Genomic DNA, 20,157 nt, shown 5'->3' with positions numbered 1-20,157 from the left:
ATTTGTTTTAATATAGTTATTTTTTACTTGGCGTCCCATAGGGACATTCACTTTTATGCAAAGATGCTTTTTGATCAACAGCTCCCAATTTTATTGCCACTGCCACTTATACAAATAGGAGTTAAGCTACACTAATGGTACAGAATATAGGTAACTAAACCTTCAAATTAACTTCAGTTATTAAACAAATAATATTAATTTAGATTTTTTCTAAAAAATTGAGTTTAAATAAGGATGTACATGCTTTAGATTTACACTGATTTGTGTTTTCTGTTGTAAAACATTAAACATTAACGTCTCTCGAGCTTTTTATTACCTTTTTGTAATAAAAACATAAGATAAGATTGTGATGTGAAGTCATGGGATGAGCACATGTGGGAATACTTCATTCAAAATAAGAGACACATTAGTGCCTTTCTTGCAAACAGTTGTATTATATACACTAGAAATAAACTAAACTGCATACCTTCAAAGTTTAGATTTTAAATATTTTATTTACTCCATTTATTATTTCACCATAAAGCCACATTTGATAACATTAAAACATATACTGAAGCTCAGTGGATATGCCAGTCAAAATAAGACAAAAATAAAGTTTCTATTTTGTCTTCAACCTGTTAACCACATGGGACAGTGTAACTGGTGGCGGTATTCCTTGACTGACATGACACTGGACTTTAAACCATGACAGCCTCCTGATTCTCATTTGGGCCATGGGTCTTTAACCCACCCCTATGCCATCAAGGCCCTTGTGGATCAACAGCTGCTATTTTCAGCCACAACGACCTTGCGGTTTAGGCAAAAATGAGTAAGGTAAATATTAGCCTGAGAAATTTTTAGCATAAAGCTCCAGGGCAAATGCACTGATATGGAGCCAATTTGGAAGTGGGGTAACTAAGTTACATAAGCTGTCTCATCAATAAAAAATGTGGATCGATATAAGAAACTTACAAATAACCCACACATGATACACTCTATTTGAGGGTTGACGTGTAATATAATAAGCCTATAGTATTAGTATAGTATTAAAGCAGGTGTAGATTGTTTTAACCTGCTGGATTGCCCTGCATGATTGTTCCAGGCACCCCAGTGAAATCAAATGCCTTTCTTTGGTCATCTATATGGGACAGCGTAGATTGTGTAAACTTACAGTAAACCATTGACAGGTTAACCAGACACCTAACCTACTTAAAATAGGAGGAGACTTACAACCAGTGTCTTTGAACCCATGATAGTGGTCACATGACAAAAATACAACACTGGAGACCGAGGAATGGCCAAGGCTTTGTTCAGTGCAAATACAGTCAATAAACAGATTTTCAAATGCATTAACATATTGTAGAGGCCCATAAGGTTGCAAGCAAGTTTCCTGAATTTCGAAAATCCAACAGGGAATCATTGTAGTTACCTAATCTCCAAAAAAGGGGACTGATGCCCTGGTTAATGATTAACCCGTCTGTCAAATTTACTGTGTACAATGCAGTAGTGAGAAAGCATTCCAGTCTTTGCCTTCCTCAAGAGAAAGCAACTGAATTACGAACAAGAAACATGCCCACCAGCCACAGCTTCCACAACAGGTGAGAGAGACAAACTGATTTTGTTAGATTTGTATTAATTATATTTCATGCACATTTTTGTGCCCAGTAATCCAATCTGAAACTGTCTGTTGTGTAAGTTAAAAGTTTAAATGCTGCCATTGGAGGATTTTGTCTGATATAAGGCTATATTTAAACATTTTAATGATATGCAGCATTATTCATTTTTATAAATAATGAAATATTTATATATAGCTATACATGTATTATGATGAAGTGTTGTGTCCTGAGACTGCAGGTTAACTGTGTTATGGTATTGTGGGGCAATAAAAGGCACCACACAGAAATGAAATATTATGACATCAGACAGTTCAGTCATGTCAGTCTAACTTTATTCAATTCTAAACTGAACTCAGAATCTCAAATTCTCAAATACTTTCACACAGGATCATTTTTTCAATGTTGTGCTGTTTTAAAGACATAGGATGTTGTATAAGATAACATAACTGCAGGATATCTAGTTATAATAAGATGTGAATATAGTTCTTTTCATATCAAAGGCAAATGTTAGTTCAGTACTGACATATTTCGAAGGGTGATGTACTTTAAGGCTGTCTGATGTTGCGTTATCTGGCATGAGTAAAACACACAGGTGTGTCAGACAGCTAAATTTAGATTTCATACGTGCTCTTCCAGACTCAGTCAGCCTATCCAGACTACTCATTGATAAAAAGTGTAAAAAAAAGAAAAGAAAAGCGGGTTGAGATGAATAAATGTTTTTATTCTAATGAAGAGGAATTAGGTACTTTTCAGTACAGCTTACTTAGAAATTCAAAAGAAAATCTGTAATGATACTGTAATGATGATGTTTTAACTCACCTTGCACATATAATGATGATGACCTTATAAACTCTAGTCCTGCTTTGGTATTTGAAGTCTCTCAGTTCAACAGAATGGCTGAACATAAAATCAGTATTGCATTTTAATAACTGTATCTCTCACTTCTGAGTCCTCTCTTCTCTCAAAGATAAGGAGTCAAGGCCAGCCACACAATCCTCACGTGAACAAAAGAGAGGTGAATACACACATTCCCACACACACATCATGCACTAGCCTCCAAAAGTCTGAGGACTACTAGAAAAATTATTATATTGTGTATTTTATTTCATTATTTATAATTAAATGCAGCATTTTCAATTAGAAATGTCTATTTCAGTAAAATACTGCAATACTACAAAATCAAACATTATCCTAGAAATAAATGACACGTGTAACAGAGCGATATTTGTATAAAATATGTTGTATAAAATTTCATTTATTGCTTTTTTAAAAAAAAATTTAAATAGTGTTACTCTAAGAATTTGGAAAAGTGAATATTAATCCAAATGAATAATTTAATAATAATTTTATGATTGCAGGATTTACCTAAAATGTGGTTGCCAGCAGGCAAGAGGGACAATCACTGCCCCGTCTGTTTACAGATCGCCAGCTATCCAGTAGAGACGAACTGTGGGCATCTATTCTGTGGTGTGTATAAACCTATTTAAAACACACATCACTACAAAAAAATAAAAAATAAAATAAAAAATAAATAATTAAAAAGATAAAAAGAAATACATTTGCATACACAGTATCTCATGCCAGTGTTTTACAATGTTAATCATCATGCTGGTTTACTTTAGCTGAAGGTACTTTAGACTAATGTAACTGGTGTACTGTGAGAGAGCAGATGGTGGTGGCCATTTACACTCCAAGCACTGAACACTTACCCAGTCATGTGACTCCACAGTGTTATATATGGAGTTTAATATTATACTGTTGCCGTAGTTACGATAGCCGAGCCTCTCACCTGACCCAGATCACGTGAATACACACTCAGACAGGGAATATTTGTAGATTTATGTTAATAGTAAACTACATTTAGTTTACATTTCTAAATGTAAATGGAATAGTAAACTACAAGGTTAATACAAAATTCTAAACTGTTCGTAATTCTTGCGGCACAGGCACTTTAAATCAGCACATTAAAGAGACTGAAATAAAGAGTAGCAAAGATAATACAAGCAACAAAAATTTGACATAACAATAATGATATGTGCTGCATGTCTCTTTCAGGTTTGATTACCTGTTCAATATTTTTTTATTATAATTCCCTCTAGTCACATCAACTCTACTAAATATATAAAAAGTAGTGAACCTGACCAGCTACTTTATGTTAAATACTTGCTATTGAGAAAAAAAAAATTGAATATGATGTGCCAGATTTACCTGAATCAAAACATAAATAGCAACAAACCATATTTTTGTGTGGTTTTAACATGATGTGAATGGTGGAATCCAAATTACATTTCTGAATCACTGAAGCCAATGCATTTCAGTAGAAAAGCACATTTATTTTGATCTACTGTATCTGATAAAAATCGTTTAGAATGACCTATTGAAAATAATAACACATTTCTGGCACATGGTAAAGGAGAGGCCCACGCTTATCTATCTTCTGTCTCTTTCCCTATCTAGCGCCATGTCTGATATCTTACTGGAAACATTGCTCCTGGTTAGATGCCATCAGCTGTCCTTTGTGCAGACAGACGGTAAGAGATTTCTTAGCTGATATACGCTTCTTGAAGAAAAAAAAAAAAGCATTTTATTTTATGTTTATTTTATATTTTAGTTCTGAATAAAACTTTTTCTTTCTCTTAAAACTTACTTACCGTAAACGTTTAATGGTAGTGAATGACAATTTTCTATTTTTCTATTATTGTCAACTGTTTTCAACATTGACAATAATAATTAATGTTTCTTAAGGAACCAAATCAGCATATTAGAATGATTTTTCAAGGATCATGTGACACTAAAGACTGGAGTAATTGCTGCTGAATGTAGTTTTGCCATCACAGGAGTAAATTACAGTTTAAAGGATTTTAAAATAGAAAACAGCTATTTCAAATTGTATTAATATTTCACAATGACTGTTTTTACTATATATATATATATATATATATGTGTGTGTGTGTGTGTGTGTGTGTGTGTGTGTGTGTGTGTGTGTGTGTGTCAGAAAAGGTAAAGCTTTCATTTTATTTGTCTTTTATTCTTTCTTTATTCTCAGGTGAATAAGATGTGCCATCTCTTCAGAGAGACCAGAACTGACTGTAAAGAGACAGAAGTGCTCAAACATGTCAGAGACTATAACAAGCGCTACTCCGGAGCACCAAGACAGGTATACACATGTTCTCAAAGTTGGTCTAAAGCAATAATGTGTCTTTTTTAAAATTCCATGTCAGACGGAAATCATATCAGTTTGTTCTTTGGGATACAATGCGATTGTAGCTACTGTAATGCTCCCAAAGACAGGTGACGGCTGACTTGAAAAACTACATTATATAACCATTCTTTGTGTTGACAAACTCGTGCCACTCCCAGTAAATTTGTACAGTTACCCTTATTACTTCTCAGCAGAGAGTTTATTATTTTATTTGCTCTGGGCTATATCACATCACCACACCTATTTTAGTTCCCGATGCCACAAAAGGTTGTGAAACCTCAGGCCAGGAAGGACATAGTTTCCTACAGTTGGAAGACTCCCACGGACATGTTTTTATTGTTCAGATACGCAGCACACACTGATATCCCATGTGCTAGGTCATAGGCTACAGTGTGATTGTCATCCTTTTCTTTTTTAGGTGAAGGACTACCTGTGCGATACACCCCTCTTCCTGCTCTTTCTGGTGCGATGGCTGGGGAACATGGGCGGCCTGGTGTGTCTGTTTCTCTTGAGGGTGGCAGTCTGTGGATTTGGTGCTGCCATGTCTTTGGCCTCCCCACTGGAGACTCTTCCTGGGCCACTGAGCAGTGTGCTGGGCACGCTGGATGATTTTGTAGTGGTCTTCCTTCTTATCATTTGCATTATCAACATCAACCAGCAGATGGGGCCGCAGAGGACAAGAACACACTTGGTCACGCAGGGTGTGCTGACAGACACATTGTAGAGGACAGTGATGGTGTGCTTACTAGCATGTTGAAATTACACTAATCAACCTTGTTGGCAAAGGTTAACAGTGTTATGGTCTGCTGCACTTTGATCTTATTGAACATGGATTTTCAATGATGGTGTCTAGAATAGACATACAGCACTAAATGAGATGAGTGGAGTTCTTATGTTTTAAAAACAGAAATTTAAGGTGTTTTATTAAAGACAGATTGTATATAATAAATGTAAAGTGGTTTTGTAAATACTGTATGCAAGTTTCTAATAAATATTTATATATATAAATTTATTAATTTTTTTATGGCGTCTGAATACTTGATTCAAACTGTGCATTTTCCCTTACACACACACACGACAAACATTTTATAATCCGGAATTTATTAAATGCTTTTGAAGGTTGTTTGCAGTGTTTCATCAAAAACTTGTAGCTGAATAATTTCAGGAATGTATATTTTGCTTTTTTAAATTAAAAATGGTGATTATGTAATTCACGTAGCACATAAATTTAGAGTGTTTCATCAATAAAACTTTTCTCAGTGCAAAGTTAATAATTTCTGGAATGTATATTTTGGATTTTTAATTGAAAAATGGTGATAATCAGCCATTACATTTTAATTATATCTCAAAAATGCTCAATAAAGAGCCTATTATGAATTTAGACGTATATGTTGATGCATCAGTTTGCAGCAGGACTCTACATGTTAATTCTACTTGAATACAAACTAAGTCTGTATGTAGGAAATTTAAGATTTCAAAAAGTCAGTCTAAGAACATCCCAAATTTTTTAAACAAGAATATTAAAGCAGTAGTTCACCCAAAAATGAACATTCTGTCATTCACTCACCCTCATGTCATTTCAAACCATATTAAGAATGTTGATAACCAAACGATTTTGGTTCCCATTGACTTTCATTGTATTGGCAAAAATTACAATGCAAGTCAATGGGAACCAAAACCGTTTGATTATCAACATTCTTAAAAATACTGTATGTCTGGGTTCAGCAGAAGAAAGATGCATACAGCTTTAAAATGACATGTAAATTATGACAATTTTTTGGGTGAACTATCCCTTTATTAAGTTGTCTAGTTAGCCTATTTGTTTAGTTGACTATCACAACTGTACAGTAACATATCTCTATGAGCTCTGACACCAGACTGCCGCATTACGGAACATGCTAAGCCACGGTGAGGCCTCCAGTGATCCCCTGAGGTGCTGAGGGGCCCAAGCCCACTGCCAGCTCAGGACGGCCCGCTCCGGATGGGGCATCATAGCCAGGTGACGGCCATCTGCTGAGCAGAGGCCTGCAACGCCTTGTGCAGAACCGTTGGGGTTCATGGGATAGATTTCAGTCGGGGTTCCCGAATCATCCACATAACGCAGAGGAGCCAAAGAGGCACCGATCAGCTTCTTCTGAGCCTCAGGAGAACGAAACTGCATCAGACCTGTAGAACAAACGAAAGGAGTTTTTAAAGTCGATGTGAACCGGAAATTGCTGCCAACTTTATTTCAGAGTAGTGACATATTTCCAACTGAAACGGAATATTGAATAGAGGGCAGGGTTTAATTTTAGCCCTCCTCCTCTCCATCTCTCACTAACGGCTGGAGGGCCATGGTTCCCCCCAATCTGTCAAACTGACGTCATCCGGTGATGGAATGCCATTCCAGAGTGGAAGCAAATGTTCAGATTTTGATTAAAGATTACCAATAAATATATTTTTTTCAGTGGATTAACTTGCATGGATTAATTGTTCTCCTCAAGACTAGCAATGTGCGCTAACAAAGTAAATAAAGTCAACTTTGATTTCATTTCATGATGACGTTTGATTTCAAAAAGTCACTCAATAGGAACAACAAAGAGATCTAACTATAAACCTTAAATGATGCCTCTACCTAACAATACACCTAACAAACAGGGCAAGTTTTGTGATTTAAAAATTAAATAAATGGTAAAATAAACCTTTTAACACAAACTAGCAGTTTAATGTTGATAAAAAAAAATGTATTAAAAAATTAAACATTTTAACTTAAAATTAGTTATACAGTGGTGGCCAAAAATATTAGAACACTTGGGATATTAAGAGGTTTCAGTTGTTTTTGTTGAATTGGCCATTACAATACCCATAAAAATTAATGAAATATCTACAGTCATCATTATTCAATTCAAGTTTATTTGTATAGAGCTTTTCACTATACAAACTGTTGCAAAGCAGCTGTACAATATATGTTTCTACAATATATTTAGTAGTAGCTTATCAGTGGTGTTCGACAGAGGGAGGGGGAGAGATATAAAAACGAGTGTCTCTTGCCAAAAGTTTAAAAAGGAGGGGATAGTTTAATGGTGTGGGGTGCCATTTCAGCCTCAGGTACAGGTGACTTAGTGAACATTGATGGCATCATAAATAAGAAAGTATACCACAATATTTTTAGACCTGTCAGGTGTTCTAATAATTTTAGCCACCACTGTATTTATGATGAAAATAATTATTAAAAAGTCTAATATAAATTTATAAAAAAAAACATACAAACAAACAAACAAACAAAAAAAACTATTAAAAAGTATATTTTTAAAACTATTTTTTAAAAATATATATATAAAAATAATGGTTTCTTATTTTTCTAGTGGTCTCATACTTTTGTGGTCTTCATACTCACTTGCAACAGAAGTAAATGCACTTGTCAAGTATAGTGTTACAATGAACATATTTCTAACCTTCTCCATGCGCAACCCAAACGCCCAGAGCAGATCCCTCCATTCCCTTAAGCATGATGGCCGGAGAGGGCAGGATGCCTACACTCACAAACCTTGATTCGAACCGACCAGACTTATTATGGGTCAGAGTAACATCAGAACCTACAATAAAAAATAATTGAAAAATATTTAATTGATCAAAATAAAAGGAACAAGGTAAATTCTTGAGGCTGTTGCTGGTATTTACATATGGTGAAACTAAAAAGGTTTCTTTCTCACCTCCATCCTCTCTTTCACCCACCCAGCCAAGCAAAGCCATGAGCTGACACCCGTTACACACTCCTAGACTCAGCGTGTCATCACGATTGCGGAAGCGCTCAAACTCCTCACGAGCCTTGGGGTTAAAGGTCACTGTGGCAGCCCACCCTGATGAATAAGAAAAAGTCAAAGCTTTTGATCATCAGCTGGAGAACAAGTGCTAAGACCCAGTCATTTTCAGTAGGCAGAGTGGCAAGGCCACTACTAAATAACCTATGACCTGAGTCACATATCTAAGGTCATATGAACATTCAATGGTGGGGATGAGTTGATGCGTGTTATCATCATAGAGCAAAACTAACATACAGTTCAGCAGTGATATGTAAGATTGCTGCAACATGCAATAGTGTGATTTTCACCTTTAGCTGAGCCCAGCACATCTGCATAGCTAAAACCACCCACAAACACCACAGCTCGGAAGGGGTCAAGGGTCATGGAGCCTGAGCACAGGTCCTGCATTGTGACATCCCACACCTACAGATAATACAAGAAAAAAAATGTCAAAATTAATTCAACTTAGCCTTGTTAGCAGTTAAAATGAAAAAGTTTAAAATCAAACAAGCAGCATTTTACGGACTACAAACTCCAACTCATATACATTTAAAAACGCAATTCTTTAATCTTTCTTTGTGTAGGTGTCTTTACCTCGAATCCTGCCATGAACAGAGAAGCAGACATCTCCCTGTCTCCGTTACTGCCTTCCTCTCTCAAAACAGCTGCGCAAGGTTTCCCTGAAGCTGAAACGCAAGTCAAATATTTTAACATACAGGTCAAGTATGAATATGGGAAAGATTTAAGATTGTGAAATGGGTTCATGGACTCACAGAGCTCTTTAATGATGGGTGTTTGGGAAGGGTCAAAGGTGAGCTTGAGGTACTGCTGTGTGCGAGAAGCAAGCCCTTCTTCTTCCGCTTGGACACACAGTGGATTAGCCTGCAGTCGCTCCAGCTGAAAACTAGTGCTTTCCCATATCGCCCTAAGTGTGGGAAGACGCTCATTCAGCACTTCCTGTCCACACAGACTCACTCTGACCTACAAGGCAGTATGGAGAAGAAATCAGCAGTTATTAAATGTTTTCTCTGAAATTACTAAGGGTCCAATAATATTCCACTGAGCTCCATTAATCCATGCAAATGCTTTCAGGTGAAAAGAACTCCGCTCACCCTGGCATCAGGTCCAAAACCAGAAGTTCTGCCAATTCTGTGACAGAGGAGACCAGCATGTGTGTATTTCTGACAGACAGTCGATGCGTTTCTCTCGCACACCTCCAAAACCAGACCGAGCTCCTCTGAAAAAAGTGCCTCCATCACTGAAAGAGAGGAATGAGGAGAGACGTGAGGAAATATCTATAGCTATGTTTCCATCGCAGCTGCAAATGTAATCTTGTGAAAAATCGGAATAATTGCAAAAACACGAATTTCACTGAATTTTTTTACACAACGCCAACATCATCTGCTGGAACACCACACTCTCATGAACACGTGTACAACAGTTAGCGCAGGCTAGAGGCTATATTTTATAAAGTTTTAAATAAAAAATATTTTTCTTGCACAAATGCATCACTTCAGAAGGCCTTTATTAACCCCCTAGAGCTGTGTGGAATACTTTTTATGATGGATTAATGCACTTTTTGTGATTCAAAATCTCAACCCCCATTCACTGCCATTCTAAAACTTGGAAGAGCTAGGACATTTTTTTATATAACTTCAATTGTATTCGACGGAAAGAAGAAAAGCTTGAGGCTGAGTAAATCATGGAGTAATTTTCATTTTTGGGTGAATTATCCCTTAATAAAAGATAATGGAACGTCTTCCCTTGGATTAAATAAATAAAATAAATAATAATAAAAAAACAAAAACAAAAACAAAAAAATTCACACACAAATAAGGATGTGCACAGGTACGTGACTAGTACAACACTGATTTACATAAAAATATTTTTTTTAAATAAATGCCAACTCAAAATATTAATAAATACGCTAATAGCACATAAATAATACCAACGTATACACCTCAAATCAGTTTACGCAATTTATGTGAAAAAAACTTCCAAACTGCACGTTGTTATTTTCTATGCAGACTATAAAGAAAAAGTAGATGGAAACTGGCTTATGATGGCTGGCACAAGTAGCTTTAACAAAAAGTTTAATTTTTTTTCAAATCATAATTATTTTTTTTTATTACCAACCGTCAACGCCTTCTAAAGGCATGTCAACGTCTATCCCACGATTCCCTGCAAAGGCCATCTCCAGTAGACAGGAAATGAGCCCCCCATCACTGACATCATGTCCTGCAGTCAGCAGTCGATCTGCAATATAAAGATTGTATAGAGATAAAATGCTGTTGTGCTTTGAGAATTGACAGAGTTGGCCCTATTTGAGGAGGAGCAAAAACTGTTCCTAGATCAGTTTATGAATGAAGTTTAAAAAAAACAACAACAAAAAATTCATAACAGCACATACTGACCCTGAATCAATGTTTGTGTTGTGTTGAAGCAAGCAGAGAGTTTGTCTGGCTGATCCAGATCTGGACTGCTGTCTCCAAGTTGCCCATAACACTGAGCTAGAGCAGAGCCGCCCAGCCTGTATTTACCTGAGCTCACAGGCACATACAGAAGCACACCTGAGAAAGAAAGAGAGCGCATGTGAGAGATGAACACACTAGTATATACTAGCAGAAATATAAGACTGATATGAGAGGTTAAAAGTGGTAAGATTTAGGATCAACCTTTGCCATCAGGGTCGTCCAGGTCAGGGGTCACAGTAGCTGTGATATCAGGACACACAGCATACACAGAGATAACCAGTGAGCCTAAAAACACAAGGAGAGCAGTTTTTTTTTAGTTTGACATAAAATGCATGCAGGAAATGTCTTATTTACTGTACGATAAAAATCACATACAACTAGGCATGTGTAAGGGCAAATGTCTAGTTGAGTACTAATGACCCCAGCTGAAGTAAAACAGCTGTGATACATTTATTTCAGGATTCTCAGATGAATAGTGATAAAAAAACAGCATTTATTTGGATTTTTGTGAAACATTTTAAATGCATTTACTGCAAATTTTATCAATTTAATTCAGTAGTATTAATTTATTAATAAAAAGCTATCCCACTATCCTCAAGCTTTTAAACAATAGAGTATAAAACATGTGTGACATAATCCTGCTATAATTTATGAGTGACCATCTTCATTTTTTTATTTGTTAGAAGAATCGACTATTGTCCATCCCTACTTCAGATACGCTTAACACTGGTACCTGGGGCCTTGACAGTTTCTCCACTGACACGTGCAGCCATGCTGAGTGAATCTTTTCCCCCATCCACAGCCACTCCCAGCTGACCCATCACCATACACATGGCCTGACACGCCTCCCACAGGCACGCTCCCTCTCCTGGCAGCTTGGCAGCCCACATCCAGTTACCGCTGCACTTTACATCCTGAGAAGATATGCACAGATATCCTTGAGTGACAAGTGTGTGTTTTTCCCCAATTTACATGCACGGAGTCACATAATTTTTCAGTGGTTCAACCGTAATTTTATGAAGCTATGAGAATGCTTAGTGTGCAAAGAAAACAAAAATAACGACATCAATTTTTTCTCTTCCGTGTCATGCGGTGGTACTGTTGTGAATGCACATAAAAGACTGACATAAAAGAAATTGTTGAATAAAGTTATTTTAGTTTTTTTTATCAAAAATATTTTAATTTGTATTCTGAAGATGAATTCGGGTTTGGAACGACATGAGGGTGAATAGTTAATGACAGAATTTGAATTTTTTGGATGAACTATCCCTTTAACATGTTCAAAAATGCAAAGGCTTCTTCACCTTGAGAGCAGACACTCTTGCAAACACCAGGTTAGTGAGAGCTTCTCCCACAGCCATACGAGCCCCAGCTGCTGGTGACACCAGCCCTTTGATTGGCTGCTCGCCTATTGCCGTGGCTGCTCCCTGGAGGCTGAACGGAGACAGGGCAACAACAGCTACATCAGCCAGTGGAGTGTGAAGAGGACCCACACACTGTTGCTGAGCAACCAGACCAGTCACAGATCGATCAACCTGGAACAGAGGGTTTTGGGTAAAATGGATTGCATTTAATATTTCAATTCCTTTGTAATTCCTGTATGTCAGAAAACAATTAATTGATTAAATATTTAAAATTAAATTAATTAAATATTTACATACAATTATTAAAAAACGAAATAAATTTAAGATGGCAAGATAATACATTTTAATGTCTGGATATATCTGGAAGTGTATAAATTTGCATTATACAGAATAGATCTGCAACCTATTTCTGGCCTACCAGTTGTGTACTACTACAATATTCAACTATGCAAAAGTCATATATTATTATGCATGTGCTAAGCAGAGAGTATTGTACCTTGTTGGTGAGGTAGCGCTTACTGGCCACTGCAGGCAGCCGGAGAACTCTCTCCAGAGCTGGAAGAACAGAAAGACCCACAGGAAGAGAGAGAGGCTGCAGAGACACAGCCATGCACTCCAATACAAACTCCTAAAACGATATGTAGACCTGACTGAGTGGAAAGCAACATAAAAGTAAATCCAAAAAGCATAATTCGATCACTTAAATTTGGGAGACTAGACACTGCAGTACAAAAACCAGCCAAGAGAGGGTGCACTGTATCACAATTTCTAACTTTGTCAATTTCTTAATGAAGTCTTGAGCAGATTAAGGCCATGTCTGGTAAAGTTTAAACCTTTTGTGGCATCTTTCCCAGGACCCAGTCCAGCTCCAGATCCACAGGGCACCGGCCACTATCAAGCCCACTGGTCTGTTTACACAGGTCATCCACCAACACAATCTAAAGAGCAAAACATGTACATGAGCATGTCAAGAAGTGTCCCAAAATAAATTTTTAGCTACAAAAAGGTAGTTTGACTCACCTTGCCATCACCAGTTATCTTGCCCACAAAGTCGACAGGACATTTCTCTCTCTGACACACCCTCTCGAGGAAGCTCCGGTCAGAGGGGTGGAGCAACAGAGCATTACTCTCCTGATACTCCGCCCCCCACAGCTCCAAAACACTGAGGGTGGGGTCACCTCTCTGAGCATTAAGGTAAATATGTATATGAAATATTTTGACATAAAAATGAAGATACAGATGTTTTATTAAAGTCTTTATCTCACCTTAAACTTGCTAGTATAGATAATGGCACCAGCAGGCTCACTCAGCTCCTTTAACACATTACCTACACAAATAACAAGATATTTTTATACATTATAACACATTTGTGTCGCTGAGTAGGGAAATACTAATATTAAAACCACCCGTACCATTGCCCCCAGCACCCTGGTCATGAATGCTGCAGATGGGGTTTCCTTCCTCTCGCTCCAGGCAGGCCCTGAGAGCCCGGTTCATCTTTTGCTCCATTTCAGCATCTCCTCTTTGAACTGCGCCAAGATCCCTGGCACTGGAGTTATCACCTTGAACCTACAATAATACATACACAAATGTAAGCATTAAATTTCATTATTGCACAATCTATGAAAAATGATGCAACTCACAGACATGCTCTGTAAACATAAAAAACCTTGAACTTTAGAGCAGCTTGTAAATTAATTTAATTTGGAATTTTTGTGTACCTGTACAGAAGAGGCAGCTCCTCCACCAACACCGATCCTGTATACAGGACCTCCAATTTTCACCACATCCATACCTGCCCAGGACAGCAGATAAAAAAAATAAAAAAATGGAAGAATGTATAAAGAGAAAAAAAGCTGTTGGTATACACTACCATGGGGTTTGTTCTATGTTTTTTTTTTTAAAGAAATTAATACTTTTATTCAACAAGAATGCATTAAATAAATCAAAAGTAGCAGTAAAGATAAATACTGTTCTTTTGAACTGAAAATTATATTATGGTTTCCACAAAATGGCAGTAACTGTTTTCAGCATTGATAATAATAAGAAATGACTCGAGCACCAAAATCAGCACATCACAATGATTTCTGAAAGATCATGTGACAATGAACACTGGAGTAATGGCGGCAGAAAATACAGCTTTGGCACTACAGAAATAAATAAATCCATTTCTAAATGGAAATTCTGAAACAAATTATGGTGCATTAGGTGTATATTATTCCTTGCGTACCTGGTAAAGCCTGTTCTTTCTTCACATGCTGGTCCTCAATAGAGCCTAGCCCACCACTGAACATGATCGGCTTGATCCACTCCCGTCGTTCACCGTTAGCCAAACGCATCCCAAAGGAACGAGCAAAGCCTAATGGGAAAGAAAAGAACAAATAAACAACTATAGATACAAGCTAATAACCGCAAATAAACAGATGGCAACTGTCCTGTTATATTTCACCTGCTAGAACTGGCTCCCCAAACTTATTTCCGTAGTCAGAGGCTCCATCACTGGCCTCTATGGCCACTTGGAGTGGAGGAGCAAAGCTGGATGGGTACTCCCAACCTTCCTCCTCCCACGGGAGCACAAACCCTAAGAAGAGAAAAGATCCAGATATGGAAAAATTAGCTTAGAAATAAAATATGGCAAAGAATGAACTGAGCTGAGTTTTAGGGCTTACCTGGGATATGCAGGTTGCCGAAGCAGTACCCAGCAGTGCCTGCGATCACATGACCACCCTTTCCAGCACTCTGCACATCTCTGATCCGTCCACCGGTACCTGTGGTGGCTCCGCTGAATGGAGCAACACCTGTGAATAATAAAGAGCATTTTATGACTCAAATATAAACGTTACTGTTGTTGTAATTGTCAACTAAAACTAAAAATATATATATATAAAAAAAAATAAAATACTATATTGCACAAAAATAAAATTCCTTGAAAAAAATAAATAAAAATAAAAAACAAAAGCACACAATTATGAAAGCTTAATTGAACTTATTTTAAGAAATTAAAAAACTGAAAATATACAAATAAAAGCTAATTCTAGATATAAAAATACTGTTATAGTATATAAATAAATCTATTTCTAAAACATAGCACTGTTTGATGCATTATATTATTGAAATATTAGCAAAAATATTTGAATATTTTGCTTATTGATCATGCTGTCAGTAATAACTATTTTAATTCTCATTTAAATTAATTTAGGTTGGCCTCTACACATTTGTAAATAAGCAAGCAGGTTAAATGTATTCAGGATCAGACCGGTCGGGAAGTTGTGCGTTTCTGCAGTGAAGATGACGTGTCTGGTAGCACGTCGGGTTTTGTATGGACAGGCCTGCGCAGGGTTTGTGGGATACATACACTCCAGCTCCATGCCTTTAATGCCACTACAAACACACAAGAACCACATATTGAGAAATTCTGCCCAAGCGCTGTTCAAATGAGTTGACTTTCACAGTGAAGCATCTAACCTGCTGTTGTCACAGAATTTGATGACATTGTTCTGATTGCTATGGTGCTGGGTGCCCATAATAAGACTAAAGAGTGTCTCTTTCTGCTCTTCTCCATCAATGATCATTCGCCCTCGGAAGAACCAGTGGCGGCTGTGCTCACTGCAGGACAGAGAGAGAGCATGAGATTGTCATTGTACATGTTTATTGCAGATTAAAGACTTCCTTTGGTGTTTATTTTCTGGAGAGCACACACCTGTTGGACTGAGCCAGATCAAAGCATTCTACACTGGTGGGATTTCTTCTCACCCTCTGGAAGAGTGCAGTGTAGTAGTCCAGATCCCAAGAGTCAAACGCCAACCCTGCTCATACATGCAGAAGTAGAGACAGACAGACAAAAAGCAACCAGATAAACATGGAAAGAAGAAAAAGATAATCAGAAAGGGATGCAAAAACAAAATATACTAAACTGACCCTTGCTAAGCTCCTCCCCACTTACTGCTAACCCAGACAAGTTTTACAGAACATGCTGTCTGCCTTATTTTTCAACGCAGAAATAAGCCATTTTCTGTGAACATGTGAGACTTCCAGTTCATTAGCCACAGCAGGGAAATAACGAGAAGAATACCAAAGTCCAGTAAATGACAAAACTGTTCATAATTAAGATAATACATTAAAATAATATGATAAGACACCAGTTTGCAATATCAAGCAGTTAAACAAGCTGTTTTGTACAACTAAAAATAGCTGAAAGTGAATGACACCGGAAGGCAGTCCCATTAAATTTACAAATGGCTGCGCCTGCTCTTAAGGGAAAAATAAGGTGGACAATATTACAAGTCATAAAATTGCTGTAAGTGAATGAAACTTTTATGCAAAATGAAACTTACTTTTGATACTACAATGATGATGTTAACATTGATTTATAATAATAGCATAAACACTTAAATTAGCTGTTTTTTTTTAAAAAAAAGTGCTATTGTAAGCGACACAAAAACAAATCTGTACTGCTTTTTTGGATAATTTAAGTAAAATTGCATTTAAAACTATCAAAACACAGAGATATTCCATAACCTTTTGTTCAAACGTTTGAGGACGGTAAGATTAATACAGTAAAAACTGTTACATTGTAAAATATAACTGCAATTTAAAAGATGTTTTATGATATGATATAACTTCTTTCTGCGATGGCAAATCTGAATTATCAGAAGCCATTACTCCAGTCTTCAGAGTCACATGATCCTTTAGAAATCATTCTAATAAGCTGATTTGGTGCTAAAGAAACTTTTCTTATTATTAATGTTGAAAACAGTTGTGCTGCTTAACAGAAAGTTCAAAAGAACAGCACATTTTATTATTTTATGTTAATGCCATTTTTGATCAATTTAATATGGCCTTGACTCCTTGCTGAATACAAGTATTAATTTCTTTACAAATAATAAATCTTACTGACGCCAAACTTTTAAACATTAAAGAACAAAACATCATCTGAGAAAATGGTCAGACTTAGTAAAAGGCCAATTCTATGTAGAAAAACTATTCTGACCCATTCTTAAAACAGAAATAGCCCTACATTTTCATTTTAATGGACTGTTAAGGATGTCACATGATTGTTTTATTTCTAACCCAGTAGTCCTTTATTAATCTGAGATGTAGGCAATGAGCTTTGGTGTAACCCACCGGCATACTGTCTCTCATACAGTCATTCATTCTTTCCTTTCACACACCTCGTGATCTAATTAAATAGGCCCCTCTTATCTCGTGACATCTACTCTTCCTCTAATCATGTTAAGCCTCATGTGACCTTAAAATACTGCATCATTATTTGTAGAAGAGTTGCAGATCTCATCACTGAATACTGCCTACACACAGTTCTTAAAGCAGTTAATTAAATCATTTTTCAAATATTTCAGTCAGACCAACTATTGGCTGATTAATCTGTCTCTCACTAGGTAAAACCATGGTACTCCAAGCTAAATATTCTTTTTTTTTTTTTTTTTGAGAAAATGTGGTTCAGACTCCAAAAACATTTCTTACCAAGTTCATCATTGGCCTTCTCTAAGGCAGCACGACCTTTTCCTAGAATGTCCACCTCAAATACTTCCTGTGGCCGAATATCAACAGCAAAAGACGTGATTGGCTGGGAGTAAATGCATTCAGTCATGCTGTCATACAAGCAGCAAATCAGTCTCTCCATCTCTCCGTCCTTCAATACATCATTATGTCCTTCCTGGGGCTAGATGGCGATGAAAAAGAGAGTGTTTAATCAAAATGGGTGAAAAAAAAAATCTCACATTAAATGTAAAGCTATTTAAAGCTATTCTGCTGACCTTGATCAAATGCCTGCGGGAGAGCTCCACTCTCGTCACCCGGCTCAGACCTGTGCTTCGGCAGATGGACACTGCATTGGTGGACCAAGCAGTGGAGAAGTTCAACCTACAAAGGTCAAGATATAATTGAAACATGTGATGTGAATAATAATAAAGATCAAAATGCCATACCATCATTATAAGACAGTGATAGGTAGAGGTTACCTGGGTCCAATCTCCACCAGTCTTGCCCCATCCTCTGGCTTTAAAGTAGGCTCCTCAGATAGACTGTTTGAATAAGGAGGACTGAACAACCAGCACAAAATACCTTTATGCTCCAAACTCAAAGAGTCAGACCCTGGGAGAGAAAGAGATGATGATGGGATGACAAAGATGAAGAAAGACACTAATGGATGAGAACAACACTTGAACAAAACTGAGCCACATGATGACACTATTGTTATCCTTAGATCTGCTTTATAGCTGAATTTAATTTGTTTCATAATCGATCAACTCTGCAACAAGGACAGTTATTGAACTAAACTGTATCAACACTGAACCAGCTGAAACAGATTTGCTTTAAAAGCGAGTTATGTCTATTGTCTTTTTAGAGCTGCTTTACAGCTGAAATTGTATTCATTTCATTAATTAAGAACTTTGCAACATTTATACTGTTATATATGTTAGTTTCCTTTTATTATGACTTTGAAAACAATATGTATTGTAAAATGGAATGCAAATATTTGTGATTTCAATTTTGAGCTATTTCTATACAATATTCTCTCACCGTCCAGCTCTACATTGTAGCAAAGCTCTGTTGTTATTGTGACATCTGGATACAGTTGTGTGATTCTTCGTATGACCCGACCTTCCCCGGTCTCCTCTCTTCTGTAGAGCCGCACGACAGTCATGATCCTGAAAGAAAGACTGAAAGAGAATATTAATAACTAGTGTGCCACACTTTCTTTCACTGTGCATACTGGGGCATAATAGGGAAAGCATTTCCTGACTTGCCTTAAATTTACCAGCAGTCAATAATAATAATAAAAACTCAGCTTAGTTTATTTCAAAGAGAAAGGTTTTAGACTACTAGTAATGATTGGCTTCAATGGGGACTAAAGGATGAACTAAGTCAGGGGTCAAACAAATAATTTGTGGGTTGCATCACAAGGCAGACAGAGTCAGAGGTCACCTATTCAGGCACGAATAAATTAATAATACAACGACAAACACTCTTAAAAGTATGCACTGTAAACGATAAGGAATCATATACTGATAAGTACTAACTGAACACTGAGAAGTTTGTCGAGAAGTAACTAATAGCCTGCGAGTAACGTTAGTTTACAAACTTTTCGGTGCATATTATATCACAGCCATTAACAATAAATACTGTAATGGTAACTTAGCAAAACAAGTATGTTTATAACTTGTCTCTGCTTCGAAATGGTAAGCAAGTATCTTACTTAACGGCTCCTCGAGTTGTCCTCTGCTGGACTCGTCAGATGCGTGATGATGTTGACCACTGCAGACGCCACTCAGCTCCACGTGCGTCAGTGGATTAAACAGGAACCTTCCCCCACGAGGACCAGCCTCTATGCGCATGCGCACATATCTGTGCTTGATTAGATGGTACCAGTAGACATCTTCTTCTTCTTCTTCTTCTTCTTTCTTTTTTACCGGCGGTTGGCATCCAACTTCCAGTAGACATCAGTGACTCTTATCTCATCTGAATGGAAACAATAAATGAACATACTGATAATTGAGGCCCAAATTATATAAAATATTAATTTAAACCACTTCGAATGAAAGTTATATATATACGAGGGTGGGTATCTGGGACTGGAACGTCACTTTTGTCCTTTTAGTAACGTTATATTAATCTTTGAGAATACTTTATAACAGCCAATTTTTTTTTTTTTTTTTTTTGGGCGGTCTAATATGGACTTTTTAATAATATTATTCATAGTCACACAGTGAATTTTCAAAT

General features: G+C 36.9%; 2 protein-coding genes across 3 annotated transcripts; one reads left to right on the top strand and one right to left on the bottom strand.

Annotated features, from left to right (window-relative positions):
• The first annotated feature begins 1,473 nt into the window (after nucleotides 1-1,473).
• si:dkey-183n20.15 (RING-HC_RNF170 domain-containing protein) lies at nucleotides 1,474-5,770 on the top strand. The gene is made up of 6 exons (XM_042747013.1): nucleotides 1,474-1,577; nucleotides 2,544-2,610; nucleotides 2,954-3,062; nucleotides 4,053-4,126; nucleotides 4,642-4,752; nucleotides 5,216-5,770. The coding sequence occupies exons 1-6, from the start codon at nucleotides 1,549-1,551 to the stop codon at nucleotides 5,519-5,521; spliced, it is 696 nt and encodes a 231-aa protein (XP_042602947.1). The 5' UTR covers nucleotides 1,474-1,548; the 3' UTR covers nucleotides 5,522-5,770.
• Nucleotides 5,771-6,474: 704 nt separating this feature from the next.
• pfas (phosphoribosylformylglycinamidine synthase) lies at nucleotides 6,475-19,791 on the bottom strand. 2 transcript variants are annotated; one of them, XM_042746378.1, is made up of 29 exons: nucleotides 19,634-19,791; nucleotides 18,958-19,097; nucleotides 18,396-18,528; nucleotides 18,192-18,297; nucleotides 17,899-18,097; nucleotides 16,118-16,223; nucleotides 15,883-16,023; nucleotides 15,674-15,798; nucleotides 15,087-15,215; nucleotides 14,867-14,998; nucleotides 14,648-14,776; nucleotides 14,139-14,212; nucleotides 13,830-13,986; nucleotides 13,683-13,744; nucleotides 13,438-13,599; nucleotides 13,251-13,355; nucleotides 12,914-13,045; nucleotides 12,358-12,588; nucleotides 11,787-11,967; nucleotides 11,255-11,338; nucleotides 10,994-11,149; nucleotides 10,716-10,835; nucleotides 9,692-9,837; nucleotides 9,353-9,560; nucleotides 9,174-9,265; nucleotides 8,888-9,002; nucleotides 8,490-8,636; nucleotides 8,232-8,372; nucleotides 6,475-6,963 (listed from the first exon to the last, which is right to left on the bottom strand). In XM_042746378.1, exons 2-29 carry the CDS (start codon nucleotides 19,079-19,081, stop codon nucleotides 6,656-6,658), a joined length of 3,945 nt encoding a protein of 1,314 aa, XP_042602312.1. In that variant the 5' UTR covers nucleotides 19,082-19,097; nucleotides 19,634-19,791; the 3' UTR covers nucleotides 6,475-6,655. The 2 variants fall into 2 exon arrangements, with proteins under 2 accessions (XP_042602312.1, XP_042602313.1); XM_042746379.1 differs by having other exon boundaries at nucleotides 18,958-19,098; nucleotides 19,578-19,778.
• Between the last annotated feature and the right edge of the window lie 366 nt (nucleotides 19,792-20,157).

This window comes from Cyprinus carpio, chromosome B20 (genome assembly GCF_018340385.1).
Source record: "Cyprinus carpio isolate SPL01 chromosome B20, ASM1834038v1, whole genome shotgun sequence".
Lineage (NCBI taxonomy): Eukaryota > Metazoa > Chordata > Actinopteri > Cypriniformes > Cyprinidae > Cyprinus > Cyprinus carpio.
This window is presented reverse-complemented; position numbering and strand designations above follow the sequence as displayed.